Genomic DNA, 21,404 nt, shown 5'->3' on the forward strand with positions numbered 1-21,404 from the left:
GCGTTTTTTCTAAATTCAGACACTAAACGCATCTTTTTCTCTCTCTCAGTCCTCCGTGCAGACTGAAAGCACAGAGCTTTTCCATGAAGGTTTCCAGAGTGTGAATGTTTTGTTTTGTAAAGATTTTTTTACTATATTTAGCAGTTTCTCTGTTGTTCAGGTGTCTCTCTGTGTGGACGGACGTCTCTACAAAAACAACCTGGAGACTGTAGTTTTGTTTGCAGGAGCTCGCCGCTAACGCCGGCGGAGAACAGCGGAAACATCGGCTACACGTGGAGTTACAGGCGGTTGAGTTTCTGTGGTGGAAAAGGCCGACAGGTGATGCGTTCAGGGACCTCGTGTCTTTGTGCCTGACGCTGCGTTCAGTGTTCGACACTCGGAGACAAGCTGCGGCAGGTGTTTGAAGCGGAGATGAAGGTGTTAGAGGTGTTAGTGCAACATGAAGCGGATTCATTCATCACAGTTTGAACACCAGCGGGACAGACGGAGCTCTACAGAGTGTCCTACTTGTTATCGGCCACCAGGGGTCAGAGGTGAGAAGGTTTTCATGACGGGACGCAGCGTCAGCTCCATCCTGATCTGACCCCGGACCAGTTTCTCCACGACAACTTTAACTTCCTCCCCAGAGAGACGGACAGGAGGGGGGCGGAGTCAGGCTCAGCGGGGATCGCCTCCCCCGGTCAGAGAGCCTCCTGATTGGCTGTCAGGTACTCCTCAGCTCTCTTGTGCGCCTCCAGAGCTTTGATGGTGTAGACGTCCTGCGGCAGCTCCGACTTCCTCCTCATCAGGACTTTGTCCTTCTTCAGATCCTTCAGACCCTAAAGAGACAGAAAACATCATGAAGCCTCTGAAACTACGAACCAGATGATCTGAAGTCTGAAGTGACTGCAGCTGAGCTGAAAGTCGGCTGATGAACTGAGTAACTGATTATTTGATCACTGACACAAACTGCTCTCTGCCTTCTGAACGGGAGGAATATTCAAGCTCTCTGCTCTGTGATAGAGAGATCGGTTACTGCTCGTCTAACTACGACCTTCGCTTTTTATTCAGCTGCTGCCTCGTTGAGTTCTGTGGAATAATTAAATATTACTTGACAATGAGTCCGTTTAGTCTGAGAGCAGAGCGGCTAGCTGCGAGCCACGGCTAGCTTTATGTTTCAGATGTGTAGTTGTGTGACAGATTAAATGTGTTCACAGATTATCAAACCGAAGTACAGAAACCGCAGTCTGAGCAGCAACACGAGGCCAGAAAACCGTTTACACAGAAATTAAGACGTTTCGCTGTCATTTTAATTTTCAATATAGTGAAACAGACGTCAGATGCTGGTTTTGATTTTGCCAAACAGTAACTACTTGTATCATCTTTCAACATTAACACAATTCAATGTGCTTTATATAAAATATAAAACAGAAAAGAAGGACAAAACTTTAAAAAGAGTAAAAAAAAATAAAACTGAAGATAAAATGAGCTAAAACAGAAGAAAGCAGTGTGAGATATGAATAAATCATCTTAAATTTACTTGAATAAAAACAGAGAGTGTAGTTTAGTTTCTGATATGTGGTGATGCTGCTTCTCGCGGTTCAGTTTGGACAGAAAGTTCACCTGCGAGGCTTCAGTCTCCACCGTCTTCTTCAGCAGCTGGATGTCTTCAGCTGTCGGAGTCTCTGTTTCCATCGAGTACACGGCCACAGAGCTGTCACTGTACAGCATGTACTGCACACACACCGGGAACAACACAGTACATTAATCACATCCATCAAACAGAACGATGACAAGTTATTGATTAAGAGAAGAAAAACTGAGAGGAAGCTGACCTCTTCCTGTGGGTGGAGTCCGGGGCGGAGGGGGTGGAGCTTATTACTCTGAAAGGAGACACAATTAATGAAAAAGGAGTCGGAGAGATTAAAAAATTCACAAGTGAGGAGACAGGTGAGTACATACAGGTGAGTGTTCAGGTGAGTGTACAGGTGAGTACATACAGGTGAGTGTTCAGGTGAGTGTTCAGGTGAGTACATACAGGTGAGTGTTCAGGTGAGTGTACAGGTGAGTACATACAGGTGAGTGTTCAGGTGAGTACATACAGGTGAGTGTTCAGGTGAATGTACAGGTGAGTACATACAGGTGAGTGTTCAGGTGAGTACATACAGGTGAGTACATACAGGTGAGTGTACAGGTGAGTGTACAGGTGAGTACATACAGGTGAGTGTTCAGGTGAGTGTTCAGGTGAGTACGTACAGGTGAGTACATACAGGTGAGTGTTCAGGTGAGTGTACAGGTGAGTACATACAGGTGAGTGTTCAGGTGAGTGTACAGGTGAGTACATACAGGTGAGTGTACAGGTGAGTACATACAAGTGAGTGTACAGGTGAGTACATACAGGTGAGTGTTCAGGTGAGTGTACAGGTGAGTATACAGGTGAGTACATACAGGTGAGTGTACAGGTGAGTGTACAGGTGAGTACATGCAGGTGAGTACATACAGGTGAGTGTACAGGTGAGTATATACAGGTGAGTGTACAGGTGAGTACATACAGGTGAGTGTACAGGTGAGTACATACAGGTGAGTGTACAGGTGAGTACATACAAGTGAGTGTTCAGGTGAGTACATACAGGTGAGTGTACAGGTGAGTGTACAGGTGAGTACATACAGGTGAGTGTACAGGTGAGTACATACAAGTGAGTGTACAGGTGAGTACATACAGGTGAGTGTACAGGTGAGTGTACAGGTGAGTACATACAGGTGAGTGTACAGGTGAGTACATACAGGTGAGTGTACAGGTGAGTACATACAGGTGAGTGTACAGGTGAGTGTACAGGTGAGTACATACAAGTGAGTGTACAGGTGAGTACATACAGGTGAGTGTACAGGTGAGTGTACAGGTGAGTACATACAGGTGAGTGTACAGGTGAGTGTACAGGTGAGTACATACAGGTGAGTACATACAGGTGAGTACATACAGGTGAGTGTACAGGTGAGTACATACAGGTGAGTACATACAGGTGAGTGTACAGGTGAGTGTACAGGTGAGTACATACAGGTGAGTACATACAGGTGAGTGCATACAGGTGAGTGTACCTGTGGGTTCTGTCTGGCCAGCTCTTCTATCTTGTGCCAGATCTCCTCTCTCTCCTTCAGCTTATATTTTTCTCTACAGACAGAAACAAACACAAACATTTTCTGTTCGTCCAAAACTGATTGTTGTAAAACTTTGATTGTGTCACAAAACCTAAACCTCCATATTTTCTGGATCTGTGCGTGTTAGTGCTTGTACTTCTATCTTTGTGAGGACATTTCAGACTGTAAGGACTGTTTGAGGTAAGACTTGGACCACGTCCACAATAAGAGTCCCTAAACATCTTACATTAAAATGCTTCTCGTATTGCACGGGTCCAAAACAACAAAACAACAACAACAACAAAAAAGAAGGAAGCCATCCATAAAGCAGTATTGGATGGAGTGGCTTGAATATCTGTAGCTTTGTTGCTAGTAGCTTAGCTCGCTAACTAGCTAATGGCTGCTACCTCGCTGGTTTGGAACAGTCGCACACGATTATGCGTTTCCGCTCACGTAGTTGTTGTATGTAGATTGACAACATAATTGCATTTACACTTGTGTTCAATGTGGTCTCAATGCGTCCCTGAGCACCTCTGGAGGCGGTTTGGCTGATCGGATCACAATCCGTTCACAATGCATCTTGGGTGCATTCGCACCTGTAATTTCATGTGGTCCAACACTATCCGATCACCCAAAACACATTTTAATGCCGGGTGTAAAGGGGGCTGAAGCCGGCTAAACACATCTTGTCTCTGTTTTGACCCTCCGTTCAGGCTGAAATGGCGTTTTTCTCCCTGAAAACGGAGCTTTTCCAAAATGGCCTCCAGAGTGTGTAAATGTGAAAACGCTGTAGTGCACACAGGGAAACAGAGCTTTATAGAAACGCTGTCATGTCACTGACAGAACAGATGGTGGCAGTAGCGCTGCGTTTCATGGGAAGAGGAAGAAGAAACACAACAACAACAACAACAACAACAACAACAACGGACGCTTCATGTGAGTGTTGTTCTCTTTATCGGCTTCTCTGACATCTTGCTCAGAGGAAAACGTAGTTATCGACCACCTTTCTCCGCTCAATCTGCTGCAATAAACTAAATGTCAGGAAGCCGCCATGGAAACAGAAACATTATACCGTTTCTTCTTCACTGGTTTTCTGTGGCTGCTCGTCTGCCCTCTGCACATGCTCAGTAGGGGGAGAATGACCTTATTTTGGTGTTTTAATGTGGGTGAAGAAACGAGCTGTGATGCATGAAGACAGTGTTTCAGAATTTAGCCGGCTTCATGTAGACGTGGTCTGAGTTTTCAGGTCGGGGGTCAGGAGACGCAGTATGTGTGTGTGTGTGTGTGTGTGTGTGTGTGTGTGTGTGTGTGTGTGTGTGTGTGTGTGTGTTACTTTTGTTTCTCGGCCTTGTACTGCTGTGTGCAGTCATCAAACAGCTTCTGGTTCATCTCCATGAAGAGCTTCAGAGCGTTGTAGATCAGACCGTGGATCGTCCTGAGGAGGAAGAGGAGGAGGAGGAAGATCACCTCAAACTGGAGGAGTTTTTAAACAGTCCCGTCAGTCACATGATGACAGAGCGTCTTCCTACTTCAGTTACAGTCACTGCAGACATTACAGGGGTCATGTGACCAGCGAAAGGTTGCGGTTATTCTCAGTCACATGGGGAGTAAAAGTCGTTTTCACAAAACATCCTCAGGCTGAAAGTTGGTCGAGTCAGGAGAGACTCTCAAACTAAACAGAACGTTTGTGATTCAATGAACGTTTCACGTCTCGCAGCAGCTCGTCAGTCGGCCGCTGCAGGTAACGAGCTTTACAAAAATACAATAACTCACTTTTAAGATCATATCTAGACGACAGTCGAGTTCATTAACATCTAATCGGCTCACCGACCAATCCCAGTACCAGAGCTGCAACTAACAGTCATTTTCATTAACAGTTAATCTGACTATTATTTTCTGGATTAATCATTTTGTCTTTAAAATGACACAAATAAGTGACATTCAAAAACATTCAGTTTATTATCATATATGACAAACAAAAGCATCAAAAGGTGACATTTCAGGTGGAACCAGTCGAGCTGCAACGATTAGTCGATTAATTGATTAAAACGAAAATGAATCGTCAACTACTTTGATAACTGAATAATCGTTTTAGCCATTTATTAAGAAAAAAATGTGAAATATTTAGTGGATTCAGAAGCTTTTCTTCATGACAGTAAACTGAAAATCTTCAAAACATTAGAAGACGTCACTTTGAGCTCTAAGAAGTTTTAGACGCCGTTTTTCTCCATATTCTGACATTTCATAGACAAAATAATCAATAATGAAAATTATTGTTAATTATTTGTCAAATGTCTGAAACAATTAATTGATCAAAATAGCTGCCGATGAATTTTCTGTAGATTGATCAATGGATTAATTGTTTCAGTCACAACCTGGAATATCTGCTGTATATTTATAGAGTACATTAAATAATTACCAACTGCAATAAATAAATACATTAATGAATAAATGGATAAAGCTGATTTCATGGTGAAACTGAAATTTTGCTGTTTCATGTCACCTGTCCACCAGTCACTGTGGAGATGTTGATCAACTTCATTCATTAATCATGGTGTCACCCATGGCAACAGGGTTAAGCCCCGCCCCTACTGTGATGTCAGCAGTTCCTCAGTTAAAGTGTGTCTGAGCATCTCTGTGAAACGTCTGAAGAGAAACCGAGCAGGAACTTTAACAGTGAGATACAATCTTTGTGAATTATCTCCTGTTTACATCACTGTCTTAGCTTAGCTTAGCATACAGAGTTCAGCTGGTTAGCTTAGCTTAGCATACAGAGTTCAGCTGGTTAGCTTAGCTTAGCATACAGAGTTCAGCTGGTTAGCTTAGCTTAGGATAAAGACTGGAAACAGCTAGCATGGCTCACTCGTTAACATCTTATACATCATTTGTTTTATGTTTAACAGAGAAATAAAATCACTGTTTGTAGTTGTAGTTATGCAGCATCCACTGTGTGTGTGTGTGTGTGTGTGTGTGTGTGTGTGTGTGTGTGTGTGTGTGTGGGTGTGTGTGTGTTTATATGACTCAGAGCATCAGTGAAGGTATCAAACTCTGGCTCTGCATGTAGAGTATTGATCCTGTATTGATGAGTATCTGTGTTTCCACCCACAGCTAGCAGGAATTATTACATCACACACAGACTGCAGACTGCGTTGGTGTGTGTGTGTGTGTGTGTGTGTGTGTGTGTGTGTGTGTGTGTGTTACTTGTTCCAGTGGCTCTTGGAGTTCTTGTAGAGGGCGGGAAACATGATGGGGAGGATCTTGGCGGCGTTGTCGCTGATCAGACTCATGATGTACTCGTTGTTCCAGTAATACAGAGCTCTCTCTGCCACCTGCACACAGTGACATCATCGTCATCATCATCATCAGGTTATAATATAATCACACGGCTATCTGCTGCAGTGTTGTCTGAGTCGTCTCAGCACTCATGTTGCTTAGCAACAGGGATCTATTTGTTTGGGCGGAGGAGTCCCTCTGAGGATGAACGCAAACATCCACACGTCATGTTACAGTTATTCAGTGAAAACAAGCAGCACTAAAAACTGTTCCTGGCTTGTTTTTTGTCTTTGAATCATTTATTTTGTGGAGTTTTTGAAGATATTTTATGTCGTTATCAGGAAGTCAGCAGTAAAACTGACAGGAAATGATTTTTGGGAGGCAATTATTTTTTCTAAATGTATTTAGTTTTTTAATCTCACACTATTTTATTTAGTGCATGTATGGCCGTAGAACCATAGTGGTGATTTTATCTTGACTTTATATTGTATAAAAATTCTCATAATAAAACATATTTGAAAGGAAATGAGGTGAGAGAGACGAGTGACGACATAGACCAGACGTCCCGGTCAGCACCTTAAACCACTGCTCCACCAGGACGCCACCAAACAGCAACAAATGGATCGGAAAGTTCTGATTTAGGTTCTAATTCAGGTCCTGGTTCTGGTTCCTGGTACCTGGAAGTGGGGGCTGGACACACACTTGGCGAGCTGTCTGAAAAGCGGCTCCTGGACTTTAACAAACTCTGACGGCTCGATGACGTCCAGGATCTCCTCCAGCTCGTTCAGGAACATCACCTCCTTCGGACTGTGAGTCTTGGGCCAGAACTTCAGCAGCCCCATGATCACCTGCAGGGGTCAAAGGTCGCAGCAGAGCCGGAGTTCAGGTTAAAAACACTCAAACAGTAAATAATAAATGTTTCTCCTTCTGTAGGATTTAAAACAAGAGTTTCAGCATCGCGGTACATTGTACTGTACAGGTGTTCATGTGTCCACCCTGTGCGTTACTATGGAAACACTGCCCATCGCCAGCAGCAGCAGCAGTAGAGCTTTTGCAGCGTTGTCATGGAAACAGATGGGATGTCTCAGCAGACTCACCGGCTCTGTCAGACTGCTGTCCTTCTCCAGGAACTGAACCACACAGTAGGCCAGCTGCAGACGGACGGAGAGACGATCAGACCAACAACACATAACATCTGGTTCACTGCGGCATGTTTAACGTTTATCTGTTCAGTTTTACATATTTAAAAAAAAAATTCAATCAAAGCAGATTTTAAAATTGAATTTAACTTTCTAAAATTGTATTTTTCATTCGTCAGATCAATGTATAATTATGTTTCTGGAATATTTTTATATATTAGATTAGACTGACTCCAGACTTTTAAACAGAAGTGAGTCGTTTGACCTCTGACCTGCGGGTGGTAGACGCTGAGAGACTTGACTTTATGAAGCGGCAGAAGGACTCTGATCAGAAACATCTTGTGTTCTTCTTTCAGCGGGAGAGCGAAGCCGTTGATTATACTGACGGAGAGAATCAAACAATATTACACAGGAAGAGATGGAAGAGTGTGTGTGTGTGTGTGTGTGTGTGTGTGTGTGTGTGTGTGTTACCTCCCCAGGATCTCCAGCAGCTCAGCGATGCCGTTGTGATGTTCTGTCTCATAAATAAATCTGTAAAACAATGACACCAGTTTGACTGACTGGGAGCACTGGATAGAAAGTGCAGCTGCTGTCCCAGTGCTGCTCACTCTGCTGGTTCTACATGTGTCTGTGGTTCTGCTGGTTCTACATGTGTTTGATGTCCTGCTGGTTCTACATGTGTCTGTGGTTCTGCTGGTTCTACATGTGTCTGTGGTTCTGCTGGTTCTACATGTGTTTGATGTCCTGCTGGTTCTACATGTGTCTGTGGTTCTGCTGGTTCTACATGTGTCTGTGGTTCTGCTGGTTCTTTCTGTTTGATGTTCTGCTGGTTCTACATGTGTTTGATGTTCTGCTGGTTCTACATGTGTCTGTGGTTCTGCTGGTTCTACATGTGTCTGTGGTTCTGCTGGTTCTGACCTGTAGAAGATGTTGTTGATCTGGCGGCGGATGTAGGCTCGGAGGCCGAGGAACTTGCCGTAGATCCGGTGCAGGATGGTCTTCAGGAAGTCTCTCTCTCGAGGATCTTCGCTGTCAAACAGCTCCAGCAGCTTCACACAGAGTCTCAGTCAGAGTTCCAGCGGAACGTAAACATCACAACATCTCAACATCTTTAAATCTCACAGATCTGATCTTACCGACATTACAAACTTTTGGTCGATGTATTTTTTGGCGACGTTGGGCTGGAAGTCTGGAGACTCCAGGAACCGGAGGAAGAACTCGTAAACCAGCTGAGGACACGAACACACAGCAGACGTGTCGGTTAACACGACTACACGTGATGATTACACAGGAACGTGTCAGACCTTGAACCGCGAGGAGAGACGAGTCTGCAGCTTTAAATTCAAACAGTGCAGCTGCTGAGGAGGATAATATCTGAGAAACTGTTCAAAGTCAAACAGTTTGAGTTACACGTTTATAATTCACCTTCTCTTCAGAGTTCACTTAGTTAAACTGGACATGATGTCCAAAAGCAAGCCCTACACAACTAAACTAGGATGTTATCAATAGTACTACCCTCATCAATACTCTCTTATTTGTTCTCTTACTGTGTGATACTTGTAGTGTTGTTGGTCTCTTGGCCAAAGCACAGAAAGAATTTACAGCACTGTGAGAAACATACGGTGTCGTCTGATCCTCTATAAAGGTTCCTGCTGACATCGTACCTGCAGGTGGGGCCAGGCAGCTTCCAGCGTCGGTTCATCCTCCTCGGGGTCGAACTCGGCTCCGGTCGGGTTGGAGGACGGAGGAAGAGTCCGGAACAAGTTCACTGAAAACTAACACACACACACACACACACACACACACACACACACACACACACACACAGTCATTACAAACTGGTCAGTTCACCTGCTTTGTGAGGACTAATTAGTTGTGAGAGCTTGAACATTGTTTCTTCAAAGAGCAGTTTGAGGGTTATATTATTCATTACTCATTGATTTTTGGCCTCATGTATTTTGACCAGAACATGATGACAACATAAGTTTTGTAGCAGTTGTCGCTAACATGTTGTCAAACAGACACAGAACGTGAACAGTGTCAGTAATACCTCGTGGGGTTCCTCAGGGTTCCATCCTTGGTCCTTATTATCATATTTTCAATTCACATTAGGGCTGCAAATAATGATTATTTTCATTATCAATTATACTCTCCATTAATGGCTTCATTGTTTGGTTTATAAAATGTCAGAAAATGGTGAAAAATATCGATCACTGCACCCTAAAGACCAAGACGACGTCCTCGAATGTTTTGTTGTGCTCAAAGATCTTCAGTTTACTGTCACAGAGACTAAAGGAACCAGAAAATATTCACATTTAAGAAGCTGAACCAGACAATTTGGAGAGAAAAAATTACTCAAAACAATTAATTAGTTATCAAAATAGTTGGTTACTAATTGACACACAACACAACAGGAAAACAAATCATAAGAGCGTTTTCTGATCCGACGCCTCTGTGGTTCAGCTTTGGTTGATGTTAGGAAACTAAAACTACTTGCTGAAGATTTATTAATGATTTTTGGTCACTTTTAGGGAAATGCAACAAGCTGAAAACACGACATCCGACAAATGATCAGCTTATTGAATCCACTGGACGTGAGTCTAATCTGGTCTCTCCTTTTAACTCTGGTTTGGTCTCCACCAGAGAAAAACTCTCCATCTAAGCAGGTTTATCAGGAAACTGATGACAGAAGAGGCTGAAACGCTCCGTAGAGCTGCAGAGAAGTTTATTTTCACATTACAAGTTTCAATAATGAGTCATGTGACACATCGTTATAATACAGATATTGATTCGTTTGACAGTTTGCTGTTTTGACAGCACATTAGTCACCGCAGTTATGTGTTGTTAGGTTTGTTGTTTTTATACATTTTACTTATGTTATATAGCCCATCTGATGGTGACGATACATTTTTTTAATGATATACATAAATAATGTGTGTGGGTGTGTCACCCAGTGATACATCATACAATAAATTATACAATAAATTAAAATAATAAATAAATAATGATAATTTTACAGTACTGACTTTGATTATTACAATGTTGTAGTAATTCTGAATGAATAGAAAAACGTCTTTGATTTCATTTCATATTTGAGAATCTACTTGAAGTTTTCCATAAATCCAGAGTTTATTCTTCTGTCAGAATTTCCCGCCTTCTTCTTTAGAAGAGGAAGGTAAAAGAAGGGGAGGATAAAAAAAAAATAAATCCAAGACAAAACAAACAGCATCAAAGAGGAAGAAGGAGGGAAAAAGAAAGAAATTACAAGTCTTTACTCAAAGTAAGGTACATGTAGCGCTCCGCTAGGTGACCATCAGCCTTAAAACAACAAACCAACAGCTTCAATTCATTGTTCATTTATTATAATAACTTGACCACTTGGATCATCTTTTTTCAAATAGCTTCTAATTCCCCCTGATTTTATAAATGAAGTATTTTATCTGATATATTTGTTGAACTGTGTTTTTTAGAGCTGCAATATCCTTCACAAATATTTATCATTTTCATTGTGTATTTGGTCTACTGTGTTGCCTAACAGCACAAAGTCTGTATTCAAATAAATAGTACAATTTAAGGTAGTATTATTGTTTCTTTCTGTATATTCTGTGTATGTAATGATGGGTTAAGTGGCATAAGGTTCACCACACTCCCTCCAGCAGTTCGGTAATATTTTACAATTGTATTTAGTTTGTTGTGCTGGTGTTAAAAAGTAGCCTGATTGTATTTTCCATTCCTCCTCCCTCCAATAAGGAGATGCAGTGGTTGTATGTAGATCGTGTCCTCAGATATGTGTGTGTTGAAACCTTTTGGAAACACATTAAAGAAGAATTGGACACCGTCTTCAGAGTTGATATCCCTCTGGACCCTTTAATTTTCTTACTGGAGAAGATACCAGAGAACTTGCTATATGTTACATATTCTGTTTATGACTGCGAAGAAAATGATTACTGTTAATTGGATGCAGCCATGTGCACCCACAAAAGCTCAATGGATACAGAAGATTAAGCAGATACATACCATGGAAAATATGACTGTTATTTTACAGTTTAAAGTACCACTATTCATAAGAAGATGGGTCATTCTGGGACTGAAATGATGCTAACACCTTAAATGTAATGTACAATATTATATCATCTACTTTGACCCTGCACAACCAAGAATTACAGTATAACATTTAATGACAAGGTGACCTTTTTGTCTGTTTTGTTTTTGTTTTCTTGCTGTCTCAGTTGGTGTAATTGGTTTTGTTTTTATTTGTCTGTTTGTTTGTAGCCTCCTATGGGAGGGTTCGGTTGTGTATATTTGTATTGAATGTATGTCTGTGTTTGTATTGCCTGCAAGTTCGATAAAGGCAATAAAGTTCTAAAAAAAAAAAAAAGATATGTGTGTGTTAAGTTCATTTTAGTTTTGCTCTCATGTCTTGTTGATTGTAGCTGTTGAGGGTCGCAGGTGTGTGTGCGTAAAGCAGAAGTGAAGTGTGAGATACCATGAGGCCAGTGTGTGTGTGTGTGTGTGTGTGTGTGTGTGTTTTCTCACCATGATGACGGCCTCTGGGTAGATACACTCGGTCACCACGTCGCTGTTGTGCGTGATGTACTCGACCATCTCGTTGAGTCCGGCTCTCTTCACCTCCTTGTACTTGAGGTCACTGAGCGGGTCGCTGACGAAGTCGAACAGAACGCAGCACTGACGCAGCTTCTGCACGAACAGCTCCTCACGGTCCACCGGAGGAGCATCTGAGAGGACATCGATACTGATATTTAAAGGACAGCTTCATGATTTTTCAGATGCTCCATATGAAAAATGCAGCAGTCTGAGTTATTGGATATCTGACACATTTACAGTCTTTTTAGCATCAAATTCCCTCTTTAATATTAATCTTCTTTCTCTAAAGTTCCTTTTAAGTTGTTTTTTTAAAAGTGTGACCAACTATCTGCATTATTTCTATTTTATAAACTATATAAATCATACAGCTGTTCACTGAACGCTACCAACTCGAAGCTTCAATGTGTTTCATTCTTCTTCTTCTTATATTCTACATCGTTCATTTCTGCACAAATGTTAATAACTAGTCTCTGTTCTTCCATATCAGCTGATTTTGCACATTTGTCTTTCCTCTCCGGTGGATTTATGTTCTGTTTTTTGTGTTTTTTTTGTATATATTATACTTTATATAGAAGGTGTCTGACCAGCATCATCATTTCAGTAATCACAACTTTACGTTGCTTTATTAAATGATGTATGACACCGATACTGATATATCTGCAATGAGCTGAAATCAGCTGATATGTTGATCTGGCTCTAGTAAAAAAAAAACACAGAAGAAGAGTGGATCTCAATAAACCTCTGATTCTTTTATTTTAGGAATAAAGTGAAGAACTGTGAAGAAGAAGGAGCCGTGATAAACACGCCGTCAACCTCATCACAGGTTCCAGTTTAACAACCTGACGCTGCTGATCAACTCAACCAAAACATCTGGAACGTCAGATTATAAACAACAATATGATCAATAATCACATTAAAATCATGTTTATTACAAACACGAGGTCAGACTGCAGACAAGCTGCCTGCTGAGTCACACCTGAAACACCGACATCACCATGGTAACCAGCTCTGTCTGCACCGCACACACACGCACACACACACACACAGCTGTCAATCAGGCGGACTGGGCGGGGCTCAGCTCTTCTTCTGCTGTTTGTTCACACCACACAGAGACAACCAGTCGTCAAGGAGTCAACTACGACTCCCAGGGTGCATTTCAGCAAGAAACATCCAATCACAGAGCGTGTAACTCAGTCACGTGTGTCGCTAACAGCGGGCAGCGAGTAAATCGGTTCACTTTTCATTTGTGGTTCAGTTTTGAGTGGATTCAGTAACCACGGTGATGCGTTGACTCGGGTCGGGATGTTGATCTCTGTACAGTTACCCATAACGCTGGAGGAGATTCAGCAGCTTGTTCTGAATAAAATCCTTCTATAACGGAGCTGAGACACACAAACTGTGTCATAAAAAAACATGAATGGAAATAAATGATGTCATACAGGAAACACGTGACTCAAACGTCCCTGAAGCTTCCGCCACCACTGGAGACACCCAACATGGCGGCGGACGTTTCTCTGGGCGGCGTTCAGGACGTGTCTGTATAACTGACACAGAGCTGCTATCAAAACGCCGCCAGCAGCAGGAAGCTGTGACGTCATCACGCTCTCCATCAGCAGGATGTGATGTCACGTTTCCATGGCTTCAGCTCTCTGGTCGCTGCGTCTTCTTCTGTTTCTGCTTTTACTGCAGTCGACGGCAGAATCAGTCAACTGTTTACTGTTAATATTCACTAAACAGTCCTGGATGGAAACCAGACTGCTGAACCACAGAGGACACAGTGATGGGAAACACTCCAGACTAACCCTGGTCAGGGTTAGGTTTAGGTTAGGTGAAGGTTAGTTCTAGGTTACCTTTGAGAGCAGGTAGTTTCTGCAGCTCTCTGTTCCTGGTCAGGCTGAAGCGGGACGAGCTCTGGCGTCGCTCCTTCTTCACCAGCTGAGGACCTCCAGAGTATTTGATCTTGTTGAGCTGAGTGGGAGGCGGCGTGCTGTTACTGGGACGCTTACTGCCACTCTGCTGCTGCTGGGACTGACCACACACACACACACACACACACACACAGGTTTGGCTGTTAGGACAGCTTCATTTCAGAGCATCTGAACAAGTTTGTCAAGCTTCAGTTATGTAACAGAATAAATGAAAGAAATGAAGGAAAAAAAGGAAAGAAAAACAAAAACATGTACAAAAAAAGTGGAATTTGGTCACCAAAGAGAAATAAAAAATCTTACAGTTACATGGAAAAAGTATGTTTAAGTCTGTCTGCTTTACTGTCCTGGAGCTCTGGTTGTATTGAACAGGAACCTCTGGGTGCTGCAGGTCAGCTGCCTGAACATCTGTCAATAACAGCTATTTTCAGCTTGCAGTCATGCAAACCCTGCAGCACATCTGCAGCACATCTGCAGCACATCTGCAGCACATCTGCAGCAGCCGACATGCATGAAGCTCCCTGCTGACCAACAGAACCTGAAGGCCTCAGAGTCCATTATTCTCATTAATGATTCATCACTTAGTTTATAAAACAGCAGAAAACTGTGAAAATGTTTAGAAACATTATGGATGTAAACTGCATCATTAATAACTGATCAGACCTTTATGTTTAAACTGTTGTCACAGACTGATGTAGAAATGTGTTTGATGCACTTTATTTACAGGAAAGAGATGAAAAATGCTTAATCGAGGCTGCAACTTATGAATATTTTCATTATGGATTAAGCTGTTGATTATTTTATTGATTAATTGTTAGTTGTTTGGTCCATAAAATGCACAAAAATGGTGAAAAATGTGAATAACTGCATCCTAAAACCCAAGACGACGTCCTCAAATATCTTGTTTTGTCCACAAGCCAAAGATCTTCAGTTTACTGTCACATTTAAGAAGCTTTTATGACTGATGAACGACTGATGAACAACTGATTGATTGACTAATTAATTGATTAATTGATTGTTAAAATAGTTGCCGGAGTGCAAAACTTTTGTGCCATTTTTGAACATTTCATGGACTAAACGATTATCAATTAATTCAGAAAATAGCTGTCAGATGAATCGTTAGTTGCAGGTAGGATGTCAATGATTCATTGATTACGGATTAACTGCCATTAATAATTTAACTGATTTAATTATATTAACTGATAATGCAGAAGACGAGGAACGAGGTGATGTTGTGTAGATGTGCTGTAGTACCCGGTTGCACCACCAGGTGGAGCCTCTTACTGTTTAATGAGATGAGTTACAGGTGTGTTTGCTGATCAGAAGCAGTGAGCAGCTGAGAGCAGCTGAGAGCAGCAGAGAGCAGCAGAGAGCAGCTGAGAGCAGCTGAGAGTAGCAGAGAGCAGCAGAGAGTAGCAGAGAGCAGCTGAGAGCAGCTGAGAGCAGCAGAGAGCAGCTGAGAGCAGCTGAGAGCAGCAGAGAGCAGCAGAGAGCAGCTGAGAGCAGCAGAGAGCAGCAGAGAGCAGCTGAGAGCAGCAGAGAGCAGCTGAGAGCAGCTGAGAGCAGCAGAGAGCAGCAGAGAGCAGCTGAGAGCAGCTGAGAGCAGCTGAGAGCAGCAGAGAGCAGCTGAGAGCAGCTGAGAGCAGCAGAGAGCAGCAGAGAGCAGCTGAGAGCAGCAGAGAGCAGCAGAGAGCAGCAGAGAGCAGCTGAGAGCAGCAGAGAGCAGCTGAGAGCAGCAGAGAGCAGCTGAGAGCAGCAGAGAGGCATCTGAGTGGTGACAGAACTTGTAACAGTATTGGTGTGTGTATTATTTTATAAAGCACCAGTAAGTCTGAAGTCTGCTGTTTACATTTTTAATGTACTGGAATGGAAAATGGAAAAACGTCCACTGTGTTTCATAATGATTGATGGACTATTGACTATCAGAAGCTTTGTGACCCTGAGCTGCGGCGGCCGGCAGTCTCGTGGCCGTGCTGTCTGCTGCCAGAGTCTCTGTGAACAGCAGCAGCAGTGTGAGCTGTTTGCCCCGCAGACGTTAACTCACACATGTGACACGCAGCTCCGTCATGAGTTAGTGGGAAACACAGAGCACCGTTTCACTGACGAGTCTGTCTCAGAACAACATAACGACAACAACATATATGAACATGATGCTATAATGTGTCTCTAAAACGTATCTGAAGTTGCTTCAGATACATCCAACCTTCAAACCTTTCACCTGCTTTAAGGTTAAATGTTTTTCAGTCTCTTGTTGTCTCTTCTGATAGAAACACACAGAGCTGCCAGACTGGAAGCTTTTTACCATCAAACAATATCAAAATATAAATGAGTCCATCTTTATATTTGTGAAGTCCATCCTCACCCTCCACCTCTTGTAACTAGAGTTAGATCACAGATCTCATCCTACTACATGTATATTTATATGCTTGTTCTTTCATTTTTTCATATTAGAAAGAATAAATGGAATAAAAAAGACTAATTTCAGAGGAAACTCGCTCGATTTGTGTAACTAATTCATTGTTTTGAGTACTTTTTTAAAGAAAAAAAGTCAAAATTCTCTGATTGCAGCGTGTTAAATGTGAATAGTTTCTTTAGTCTCTGTGACAGTAAACTGAAGATCTTTGTGGAATAAACAAGACATTTGATGACGTCGTCTTTGGGAAACGCTGATCAACATTTTTCTATTAGTGAAAATAATGAGATGAATGGATAAAAAGGAAATGATCACCTCATATTAACTTCAGATAAAGTGCCAGTCCTCATGTGTACATGTGAATATTAATTAAAGATCAGACAGACTCACCTCGTCTGAATTGTCGGTGGCAGCATCTTTCCCGCCGCCGCCGCCGCCGCCGCCGCTGCTGTTACTGTTCTTCGTGCTGCTTTTGGCAGATTTGGTTGTTTCCTATTTGCAGAGAGAAAAAAAACATGTAATAAAAACCATAAACCAGCTGTGACTTTACGCAGATTTAAAGAACTGATACTTCAGGATGAACAGGTAAACACACTCCATCAAATCTGCACCTGAAAAGATTTCATCAACTTTTTTTAGTTTTTTTTTTTACTGTAAAAATCAAAAGTTACTTCTGATGTTTGTCAGAACAAAAGCTGAGTTCAGATGTTTGGATCCTGTTTCATCAAACTGTCCAAGACATACGCTTTATTTTCATTATTGATTATTATTCTGTTGATTCATTGTTTGGTCTCATCATGAAAGGTTGTTTTTATTTTGCATTTTTGCTTTTTTTAAAAAAAAATCCCTTTAACGATGATCAAAATAGCTGCTGGTTTATTTCCTGTCCATCGACTATTAATAAATAAATTATTTATTGTCCATGATAAACAAACAACATGTCTGACAAAACAATCTTTGCTTATTATCTATTTCTTAATGTCTAAATAATATTTTGGTTGGTTCTGCCTGTATTACACAGTGAGTAGAGAGACGACAACAAACCATTAGATGATCAATTTCATAACTGATTCGTTGTTTCAAGCAAAAATACCAAAATATTTTTCATTTCTAAAACGTGAGAATTTGCTATTTTTCTTGGACTTTTCTTACAGTAAAAGTAAAAACTATAGATACACTTTATTTGAATTATTTTTGGTTTTGGACTGTTTTTTATAATAATAATAATAATAATAATAATAATAAAAATAATAATAATTGGCAGATGAATCGATAATGAAATCAATATTTAGTTGCAGCTCTACATGTTCCCTGTCGTCACCTCCTGAGCCTTTCCAGAGCTTTCAGCTGCATCTCACAGTCTTCATCAGAGGACGCAGATAGCTCAGTTAGCGTTGGTCACATGACAACGGCGGTGGACCATCTCCATGGCAACTGTGAGCAGTATCCATTCACTGATGCAGACCATGAGGTGACACTGAGAGCTCTGGAGAAGCTGGTGAACGGACCTTGAGTTGGGATTATTTTTGACAACATACTGTTTCCATGGTTACGGGTGATTGTTGGCGCTGCTCATTGGTCAGCGGTCAAGAACAGAGAAAGAATAATGAGACGATGTGAAGGTGAGAAATAACAGCTTTACTCAGACGATAGTAAATGATTGTGTCTGATCTTTTTTCTCATGTCACTTGTAAGTAATGTTTGTTTGTTTGTTTGTTTGTTGAGCAGCTGGAATTGACACAACATCTATTTCTATTGTTTATCTATGTTTTAACAGTACAGATGTACCGCGGTGAAACATCTGGACGGTAACAGTACCGCCGACCACTTCCATCACCGTCGTTATGGTGACAACGTTTGTTTTCAGAGGACAGCGTGAACACAGCAGGCTGATCTGGACTTTACCAACAACAGCAGCTTCAGGTGTTCAGTCGTAACGTTGTCGTCACTGTGTGATAGCTGTGGTGTGAACAGTAGACAGCGGTTCATCTCTGCTACAGGAAATATAAGTGTTGATGACTCATGTTGTTGTGGAGCCGTGTGACATGAACACAACAAATACATGAAATCAACTTGTTCCCATGAAGCCTTTAAGCTCCACCGATATAAACACTGTCAGAGTCTGATGATCACTGACACCTTCAATCACGCGTCACACACACTGACTGACATATTACTGTTAACAACACACACACACTGACTGACATATTACTGTTAATAACACACACACACTGACTGACATATTACTGTTAATAACACACACACTGACTGATATATTACTGTTAACAACACACACACTGACTGATATTACTGTTAACAACACACACACACTGACAGACATATTACTGTTAACAACACACACACTGACTGACATATTACTGTTAATAACACACACACTGACTGATATTACTGTTAACAACACACACACTGACTGACATATTACCGTGATTTAACACCTGCACAACATAAAAACAATCCGCTCCCATGATGCTGTGTCCGGTCATCAGATGGTTACACATGATAAAACCAGCAGCTAAAAGCTAACCTGCAGCCGGTTTAGCGTCACATATTTCAGTTTCATGAAGGCATGAATGAGTCACAGCGAGCACAATCAGCACAGCCACATTTATATTTAAGCTCAACCTGTTTTTCTACAAGATGAATAATTTACGGGAGGAGGCAGCGGTTCCTCCCCGGAGCTCCAGCAGCAGCAGCAGCAGCAGCAGCCAGTTAGCGACGATGCTCCCGGGCAGCGAGCTCACATCTCACATCGCTGTTTTAACACCCGGACAACACTGCTGACATTAATTACCAATACTGGTTAATGCTGTATCTAACCAGCTGATACTGATAAAACCAGGAGGCAGGTTTATAAGTCTGTTAGCGGTTAGCTTAGACATCCACTGCTAGCGCGGCCTTAGCATGTAAGCTAGCCGCTACTCGGTAAAATATAACGTCTAAAGTATAACGGCTGCTTCAATGTCACTCTGCTATATTACAGTGTAAAACAGTTCATGAGTCTGTCATGTAGCCGCCGACTCACCTTCTCCTTCTTGGTTTTGTTCGGCATCTTGACTGTGTTGCAGGGTTCTTTTTTTTATTCACGGAGGTTCCGTGATGTTCGTCCCCGGGACTCAGACGCTGTCACTCGGTCTGTCTCTGCTCCCAGCGCCCGCTCCCGGTCCGGGCAACCCCATTGGCTGTTAACATGTAACATCTGCCTAGCGACGCGTGGAGGCATTTTTCTGATTGGCCGGCTGTGAGTTTGGTTATGAGGGTGAGGCAGGACTTGAGTCTTCCCCAGCAACACAACACCTCCAACCTGATGATGCTGGAACCTGTCTGAGCACAGAAAATAGCATCTTAAACTGCTGCTAATGTCACAGAGGTGGAAGAAGTACTGAGATCCTTTATTGCAGTAAAAGTACCAATACAGCAATGTACAAATACTCCATTACAAGATAGAGTCCTGCATGAAAAACTACTACAGTAAAAGTACATAAGTATTATGAGCTTGATGTAGTTAAAGTATTGCAGTAAAAGTACATAAGTATTATGAGCTTGATGTAGTTAAAGTATTGCAGTAAAAGTAGTGGTTTGGTCCCTCTGACTGATATATTATTATATATGACATCATTAGATTATTAATAGTGAAGCATCAGTGTTAGAGCAGCATGTTACTGTTGTAGCTGCTGGAGGTGGAGCTAGTTTACACTACTTTATATACAGTTAGCTAGTTTAGTCCAGTGGTTCCCAACCTAGGGGTCGGGCCCCTCCAAAGGGTCAGCAGATAAATCTGAGGGGTGGTGAGATGATTAATGGGAGAGGAAAGAAGAAAAAACAAAGTTCTGATACACAAATCTGTTTTCAGTTTTTGGACTTTTTCTCTAATCTTTGATTTTTGCTGAAATATTGGATCATTTGAACATTTATTGAAATGAAAGCATGTGAGAAGTTTAGAGGGAAAAATCACTATTTGGTGGAGCTGTTAACAACTCATAGACATGTGAAATGTGACCCCGACTACACACTGCTTTTTGTAAGACGTCAAAAGACAAAAAGGTTGGAAACCACTGGTTTCATCTTTAACAATGTGTTGTATTTTAAAAGCTTGTTATATTATCCATTGTGTCAAATCTTCATCTGAAAAGTAACTAAAGCTGTAGTTATAAAGTAGCATCAATGACAGAATAAATGACAATAAGAAGCATAAAACTTATAGTCTTGTGAATTATATGAAGCTGAGCTGATGTTTTGTGTTTTTGGTTTGTTTGTTCTTATTTAGTTTGTTGTGGGTTTTTTTCTCCTTCTTTCTTGTGGATTTCATTATGTATCCGTCTCTTATTGATTTATTGGAAATCAATAAATACAGTATTTGTTAAAAAGGAACCACTGGGAAGACACCGGACAACACGGAGAAAAAAAAGGTTTTATTTCATGAGTGTTGAAACAGTTTGACACAGAGACAGCTGAGTAAATCCACTGATGAAGACTATGAGATGCTGTTAAAAGCTCTGGGAGACACTAATGAGATTAAAATGTTTTTGGTGTTTTTTGTCTATTGATGATAATTAGAGACCAACCGATACTGGACTATACTAGGGAGTGAAAAATTCTGATATTGATATATCGGCCAATAATCTATATATATGTTCCCTCAAATGTGGTTATCAAACACTTGAGACAAAGATGCACAATGGAGGCAGTTTAACAATAAACTTTATTGTCTAAAATGACATCAGTGAAACAGTAAAGTTCACTGAGAATTTAATAATTATAAATATACATAAATAAAAAAAACATATGAATACATTAAACTTGAGAAAGGATCAAATATACATAAAATGCTGCATATACAACTTTAAAATATTGACGCATATCAGACAACATATATGCTGATGTATCTGTGATAGATCAATAATATCGGCCGATAAT

General features: G+C 41.4%; 1 protein-coding gene across 3 annotated transcripts; it reads right to left on the reverse strand.

Annotated features, from left to right (window-relative positions):
- Positions 1-76: 76 nt before the first annotated feature.
- ppp2r5d (protein phosphatase 2, regulatory subunit B', delta) lies at positions 77-19,719 on the reverse strand. Of its 3 annotated transcripts, none has more exons than XM_044372184.1 (17): positions 19,513-19,702; positions 16,860-16,961; positions 13,982-14,159; positions 12,063-12,262; positions 9,191-9,301; positions 8,663-8,755; positions 8,445-8,575; positions 7,998-8,057; positions 7,799-7,907; positions 7,485-7,538; positions 7,065-7,235; positions 6,316-6,443; positions 4,448-4,549; positions 3,076-3,148; positions 1,815-1,862; positions 1,603-1,713; positions 77-818 (listed from the first exon to the last, which is right to left on the reverse strand). In XM_044372184.1, exons 1-17 carry the CDS (start codon positions 19,537-19,539, stop codon positions 681-683), a joined length of 1,836 nt encoding a protein of 611 aa, XP_044228119.1. In that variant the 5' UTR covers positions 19,540-19,702; the 3' UTR covers positions 77-680. The 3 variants fall into 3 exon arrangements, with proteins under 3 accessions (XP_044228119.1, XP_044228118.1, XP_044228120.1); XM_044372183.1 differs by having other exon boundaries at positions 3,064-3,148; XM_044372185.1 differs by lacking the exon at positions 77-818 and adding an exon at positions 937-1,068 and having other exon boundaries at positions 3,064-3,148; positions 19,513-19,719.
- Positions 19,720-21,404: the final 1,685 nt, after the last annotated feature.

The sequence above is a fragment of the Thunnus albacares genome, chromosome 14, assembly GCF_914725855.1.
Source record: "Thunnus albacares chromosome 14, fThuAlb1.1, whole genome shotgun sequence".
Lineage (NCBI taxonomy): Eukaryota > Metazoa > Chordata > Actinopteri > Scombriformes > Scombridae > Thunnus > Thunnus albacares.